At 45.1% G+C, this 7,403-nt stretch overlaps 1 protein-coding gene across 3 annotated transcripts in view; it reads right to left on the bottom strand.

The window, feature by feature from the left end:
• Myt1 (myelin transcription factor 1) overlaps window positions 1-7,403 on the bottom strand; it is a 65,192-nt gene that overhangs the window by 5,036 nt on the left and 52,753 nt on the right. For all 3 annotated transcript variants that reach the window (XM_021192082.2, XM_029536295.1, XM_029536296.1), the window contains exons 19-21: window positions 3,794-4,015; window positions 2,002-2,093; window positions 1,283-1,386 (exon numbers count right to left, since the gene is read on the bottom strand). In XM_021192082.2, coding sequence (XP_021047741.1) covers window positions 1,283-1,386; window positions 2,002-2,093; window positions 3,794-4,015 — 418 coding nt within the window. The remainder of the gene's footprint in view (window positions 1-1,282; window positions 1,387-2,001; window positions 2,094-3,793; window positions 4,016-7,403) is intronic.

Raw genomic sequence — 7,403 nt, 5'->3', positions numbered from 1 at the left:
GGGAGAGAGAGGGAGAGAGAGAGAGAGGGAGAGAGAGAGAGAGAGAGAGAAGATGACTCAGAAGTTAAGAGCATGTACTGCTCTTAGAGAGAATTCAGGTTCAGTTCCCAGCACCCATATCAGGCAGTTCACAATCTCTTGTAATATCAGTTCCAAGGGATTCAAAGCTCTCTTCTAGCTTTCATGAGCAATGCAAACACGTACACACACACACACACACACACACACACACACACACACACACGTATGTAATTAAAAAACAAAAATGAAATATTTAACAAAAATAACTGTCTTAAAATATGATATCTGGCAAATAGAGAAATCAGAGGTGCTACCACAAGGATGAAGGCTCTGGGGACTCTGAGAGAGGACCTATACTGTACAGTGTCTCATTTAGAGACATAGGTAGAGAACAGTGATGATCCCAGCTAAAAGACTCTGTGCCTTTTGTTGTCACTTCCAGTGGTCCTGGAAGATAACAACACATCAAAATGTATAGAACTCATGGTACAAACTCTTTCTGACTCTATGACTGGTGCTACATATACACAGGCTCTTGAAATGGCATTAGCCCACAAAGAAACTAGATTATCAAGACATGTGGAATGAAACCTGTGTGACTGTTGCCTCTAGGAAGGGGTTGTTTTCCTATTTGATCTCGTTACCCTTAATTGATTCTGTGTACATTTTCTATCCTTTTGGTCTGTCCAACCATTAGGGGACACTCACATAACACCAGCTCTTTTCTAGATACATACTGAGCAGTCAGAAGGTAGGGCAGTAGCCCTGTTGCCAAGCAACAACCCTGCTTACCAGCATTCAACACTGAAGGTTCTCCTCTAAGAGAAACTCCTGAACAAGATAGTGGGAAAGTTCTGATCTAACCCACATTCTACTGAGATAAGCAAAATCTTTAGAGGGGGATGGGCAAGCCCTGATACTGGTGTGTAGCTGTGCTGGTTCAGGCAGGAATAGAGCAGATGAGCTTCCACTGCTAATGAGACTGGAAACATGAATTGGACAACCAGTACTAACAGAACCAGAACACTAGCAGACTGGTCTTACCAATGGAGCTATCTAAGACAATGACTAACACTAGCTAGACCAGGGGCAGAGAAGACTCCCAGGCAATGCAGTGAGTGAGCAGCTAACCAGGGTACTGGGTGCTATGTGCTGTGTGCTTTGCTTCCATTAGTTCAGTACCAGTGATATTGATGGAATCAGCAATCCACAGGTTGGCTCTGGGTGGCAGGAAAGAGCCAAGTAAAGTAGTGTCACCCACCTGAGACTGCAGCTGCACCATGGCAGCCTCCATTTCCGAATTGGACTCATTCAAGTCTCGTATTTCCTGATTTAGCTGCTTGATCTCCTCATCATTCTCCAGCACTGCCAGAAAATAAAAAAGGAAGAAAGTAAGAAAAAAAAGGAAAAAAGGAAGGGAGGGGAGGGAGAGGGAGAGGGAGAGAGAGAGAGAGAGAGAGAGAGAGAGCGAGAGAGAGCAACTGTGGTTCTGTCCAACTGCTTTGGAGACAGAAAGGGAGATTTTTGTTTAGAGGTGAACCTCTTGCCAAGCCCTAAGCCCCTCTCTTGGGCATGGATATTGGGAATTCCTGGAAACCGAGAACAGTATTATTTTCCTCCTGCCTTGACTTTGGCAGGAAGTACAGTCTCTTCAGAGACATTAACTGTTACAACCAAAGGGAGATATGCTCAAAGAGAATCTCCTTTCCTAGATGGGAGTGGTCACACTGTCCACAAACCCATGGGCATGGCTTTTTGGTGCCTTCACATCAGACTCTGATCTACATAGTCACCAAACTCAAAGTCAGAGCCAGTGGTCCCATTGAGAACATTGAGAACTTCAGGGCTAATGTTAGTAGGACAGTAGCTCAAGGCAAGGACCACCATGGATCATTCTCAAGGGAGCTCAGTTTCCCCCCAACCCCTTCCCACAGTACAGAGAGGACAATGAGAAGGGATATCCCAGAAGGGCATCCTCACCATCACTTGTCTTGAACTTTGGGCTGAGAATCTCATCCCCTGAGAGTTTTCCTTTCTTTCCAGCAAAGGTTGCTCTGGGACAGCCAGACAAACTAGAAGCAGAAGTTATACATCACTGACCAGTTCAGGACACAGTACATAGGCAGGTCCAGGGTCTCACATCAGGACTACACCATTCTATTTCATCTCACCCAGATGACTCTGCATGCTTCCCTATGGTGACATTGCTTCACCTCAGCTTTCCTGCCTGGTGAGCAAGGCTGCACTACATGAAAGGAGCCCAGGCAGGTGCCCTCTCAGAGCCTTCCCTATTAGGCAGTCATGGCTGCCCACGGGTCCTAAGGAACCAGAGCATTGATGCCTCCAGGTGTTATTCCTCTGGGCAGGGGTAGAGGCTTGCATGCCTCATCTGCTGGCATTCTGAAGCACTGAACTCTGAGAGGGGGTCCTCAGAGCTAACTCCACCTGAGAGATCCTTCAGGATATGGATGTACCAGCATTCACAGGTGATTCCTTGAATATAGCTATTCAAGCAGAAAAAAATATAAAAACATGTGGATTATCATACACTACTTCATGTTTGTGTGATTTCATCCACATCATAACTCAAGGTGGTGAGTGAAAGGTACTGTGAAAGCACAGTGTTCAACTTCCCTGCCCACTTGGCCCAAGCTCTGGCAGTCTCTTCTGTGGTCTTCTTGGCATTTCCTTTATGGTCTGTATCCTGAGGTGATCCCAGCTGCCCAAGTGAGACCCCATTTTTTTCTATGCTCCTAACTAGGCCCCTCACTCTCTGAGGCAACTGGCTAGATACAAAGTTCTGTCTCCTTTCCTTTGTTACCCCATTTAGTAGGTATGCCAGGCCCTCCCCAGCTCCAGCTATATGAGGACTTATCCTCCATACATCTCTGAGCAAGCTTCTGGCTTTTTCTCCAGAGTACATTTTGCCCACAGCTCTGCTGTTTCCCCCAATCCCTGATCATTATTCACCAGATTCAGTGATTCTTACTTATTTAAACTATATGTTCCTACCCACCCTGTTCAACACACACTCAAAATGGCAATGACAGGTTGTTCTTTTGTTCTCTGCTCTGTATCTACTCCTTGATGCTAGGTGGATTCTCTGTAAATGTTTTTGTTGAATGGATGCATTAACTTTGTAGGTGGAAGAAGAAATAAGGGTGAGAAAGAAGAAGAAAGGAAAGGAAGAAAGAAGGGACTAGGAATCGATTTTCACTCCAAACAAAAGTTACTGGACAAGATCAATGGCTTCTTAGAACAAAATAGAAAGGGATCTGGTGAAGCAAAGCCAACTCAGCCCCGTGGCAGGTACTGTGAGCAGGTGGTAGAATGAGCACTGCCTAGACAAGAAGAGGTCTAGTTACCAGGTCCCTTGCAAAACAAGCAAGGGCCTTTGCCCAAATTTCAAAACATAGGCCCAATGTAAGAGGTAGGGAACAAGGTATAGGAAACAAACTTTTCCTGAGAAATCAAATATGAGTAAAGACGGAGTCTGTTCATGCACGGCCTCTGTATTTAACCTAACAATGCTCATGGGGACAATAAACACCAGGGTACAGAGGACACTTATGGGAACAAACACATGCTGAAAACAAAGCAAACACTATCTGGTACCAACTGTCTCCATAACTTCTCTTATTTAGCTACCTACTGGGGTCTTGCTTTCCCTTGCAGAACTGCTGTTCCCACTAAGTACCAGCATGCTCCCACAAACAGGAGTAATGTTCCAGACCAAAGGCCCCTGATTGTTGTTGACATGTGTGTCAGGTACCTTCTGTGGGTGAGAAAACTGCCGTTGGCATGGCCAGAGCCGTCGCAACCTGGGGTGGGGCAAGTAGGGCCCTCATTCTTCAGCGACTTCCACGAGAAAGATGAACCATTGAGAGCTCCCTCTTTCTGCCTCCGAGCAGCCAGTGGGCAGCCAGAAGCACTCCTGTGAGAGGCATATTTGCCGCTGATGTGGCCGAGCCCCACACAGCCTGGAACTGGGCACCTAGACACAGAAAGACTGAGGTGACTACAGGGGCCCTAGGTAAGAGGATCTGGGAATCCTGCACAGCCAGGCTCCAGATATCCAGTATCGTGTACTTTATACTTTTGAGTGAGACATGAAGCCAGCTGAATCCCATCCCTAGCTTTCCAGATGGGGATGTTGTCCCTCTCCCTTTTTGCCCTTGGCTTTTGCCTAGCAGGGCCTGCAAATCAGGAGAATGGTGAGGGCACCCTAGGCCAGGCAGATCAATAAGCCTGTTAACAGACAGCTTCAGAGCTGTGACCTCTGGTACCCATGGGTATTTGGAGAACACAGTACTTAGACAGGAAAGTCTTGACTTTGACTGCCTATAATCACCCTGCTGGAGACTGTCCAGGAGCCATTCCTTTGTTCCAGGTACTTGAAGACAGAGATAGAAATACTATGGCAATAATATAGATGCAATGACAAATGTCCTAGGCATGGTGTATGAAGGATTGGCTAGGACCAATGAGATAAGGAGAGCAGGGCCTAAAAAGTTCAATCTAAAAATTCCCAGCCCTTTCCAACAAATGCAACTCAATCAAGCTCCCATTTGTCATATGTTCACTATATGCTAAGAACCAGGCAAATACATAGGATCCAAGGATATTGCTGCCATATTTTACAGAATTCTCTGTGGATGCAAAGAAGTCAGGACAGGACATCTTCAGACAGAGGGCCAGAATCACTCTCCTACTGCCAGGTAATCTCTTGCTGTACTCTGCTCCCGGGGCACAGGGCATAATGCCCAGCTGGAGAGTAGCAAGGTGGCAGCAGTAAGTTAGTACCCCATCTCAACTCCAGGAAACCCTTAGAGATTAGTCTCCTAACCGCCTTTGCCAAGGCCCTGCTTCTTCTATCTAAACAGCCCCATTTTTTCTCCTCTCCCCTTCTTGCTCCTCCAGTCTACATGGGCCTCAGACAACACAGAACACCTACAAGGTCAACACAAGGTGATCTCAGCCTGAAGCCCATAACAAGGACACACCAAGAACACCTCACAGCGGCTTTGGATAACTCACATTCAATGTCTAGCTTCTCAAATCTGAATGCCCACCACTGTGAGGTGTGGAATACCTATGCCAAAGATAGCTAACCTGAATGTTGAGATGAGACCCCTACTGAGTCCCCAGTATCACAAACTCAAAACACCAGCTGATACAGGCTCTTTAGTCACTTCAGTCAGCTGAATTCTTCTAACTACTTGAAGAGGGTTGTCTAACCTCCTTGCAAAGAGGAATCTCATATATAAGCAGTATTCAGGAGTGATTTTTTTCTCTTAACAATGGTGTCAAATCTTCAAAACCACGCTTGACATTATGTTGAGACATGAATATGGCATGAGCCAGCAGGTTTCCATGCCCCTTGGATGAGCTTATTTTTTCCAGAATGAACAGTGGGGCATAGAAGTCATGTATTCAGTGATATGAGACATGGGTCCAGGACAGTAGAGAACAGAGGAGTAGCTGTCAGATCCAGAGTGGCTTGGACAACATGGACCTCCAGGAGTGTTCAATAGAGCAGGGAAAGTATCAACACCTGATCTCTACACTGGAAGCTCTGTTGACTTCTATGACCTCAAAGTGTTGACATGACTTAGTTTTAAACAATTCTTATATGAAATATTAAGAATGAGAATTCTAGCACAACCCTTGCAAAACTACAACTCACACCTGCTAACAAAATCCCACCCTTCCATAGGACTTGGTATATCCATTTAAGTTTCTGCTTTAGTCTGTACTTGTTTAAAGATGATGGTCAATCATAAGTATTTTATGAGCAAGGGGATATTCTATAAAACAGAAATACTAGCAGGCACCCCGTTCTTGCTATAAAGACATTAGTAAATTCATCATGCATGTGCTGCATGATGTCTAAAGGTCACAGTCTCCTCCTAGCTGCAGAAGCTTTGTTTTTTAAAAAGCAAACTTGATAGTGCTTTAGAAAGAGGAAAACTATTTCCCCAGATAATTTGAAAAATAACAATTTTGACCTTATTCATTTGCAAGCAGCATAATTCACCAAGAATATAAACTCAGCCGGGCGTGGTGGTGCATGCCTCTAATCCCAGCACTCAGGAGGCAGAGACAGGCGGATTTCTGAGTTCAAGGCCAGTCTGGTCTACAAAGTGAGTTCCAGGACAGCCAGGGCTACACAGAGAAACCCTGTCTCGAGAAACCAGACTGGATATATATATCCAGCAGGGTTCTTGCTGATATGCTTGGTAAAGGCTTTGCATCCATATGACCTCAGGCAAATTCTTAGATTCTTAAGCAGAAAAAAATTCTTTTCTCTTTTTCACACCAAGATTTAACCAGCACATTTTCCGCACTGCATTACAGATTTTGTTGTAAAAATTAAATATATTTTATTAGACTAAATAGTTGGTGGTGGCAATACTTTCTGAATGATGTGATGCTGGTTAGGCCTTTATTGTGTGGCTAACTCAATTTTGACTACAGCTGGAACAAGCTGGGAGAAGTGTAATCACAGGCCAAGTTGTTTTTTGTCTGAGTGACTGGGTGTTATTGGCCCATTAAACAGCACAGTCAGGGAAGGCCTGCTTCTTGAAAGCCCACTGGGCCCAGCCCCAACAAGCAGCCTAAATCCTGATCACCCCAAAACAAAGACACCTGCTCTGTTCACCTGGTGGGGAACCTTCTGTCCATTTTACTAATTGGTCAGTGGGTCATTCCTATTTGAACCTGTGACAGGGCATACCTGCAAAAGAGTGAGTGCTGCAGGAAACTAGCTCTCTATCTTACAACAATATAAGTACCTACTGACTTCATCACATAAGGTCAAGGTTTGCCCATAAGCCCCCAGAGGATACATCACCCACCCTACCCCCAGCTTGCCCCAGGAGAATGGAGACAGTCAACTGTATTTTTGCTTCAGGGACATATGTCATTTAAGATCCACAAAAGATGTAGGAACTTTCTAGAACTTCTGGTGAGACAATGACACATTGCTTTGAGCTCTTTTCTGTCCCCCACCTCCTGAAGTTCTAGCCCATGCACTGGCAATAGCAAATGATAAAAAAAAAAAAAAAAAAAGCCTCTTACTATGATATTTTGGTGGTCAAACCCAATTTCCCCAAGAAAAAAATTAAAAGGGATTAGAAGAAACTAGCCTTGAAGTAGCACCCTGATACCGAACTGAAAAGTAACAAAATCTCCAAGCTTAAAAAGCTGTCTCTGGCTGGGCGTGGTGGCGCACGCCTTTAATCCCAGCACTTGGGAGGCAGAGGCAGGTGGATTTCTGAGTTCGAGAGGCCAGCCTGGTCTACAAAGTGAGTACCAGGACAGCCAGGGCTATAGAGAGAAACCCTGTCTCGAAAAACCAAAACCAAAACCAAAACCAAAAA

Source organism: Mus pahari, chromosome 3 (assembly GCF_900095145.1).
Source record: "Mus pahari chromosome 3, PAHARI_EIJ_v1.1, whole genome shotgun sequence".
Taxonomy (NCBI): Eukaryota; Metazoa; Chordata; class Mammalia; order Rodentia; family Muridae; genus Mus; species Mus pahari.
This window is presented reverse-complemented; position numbering and strand designations above follow the sequence as displayed.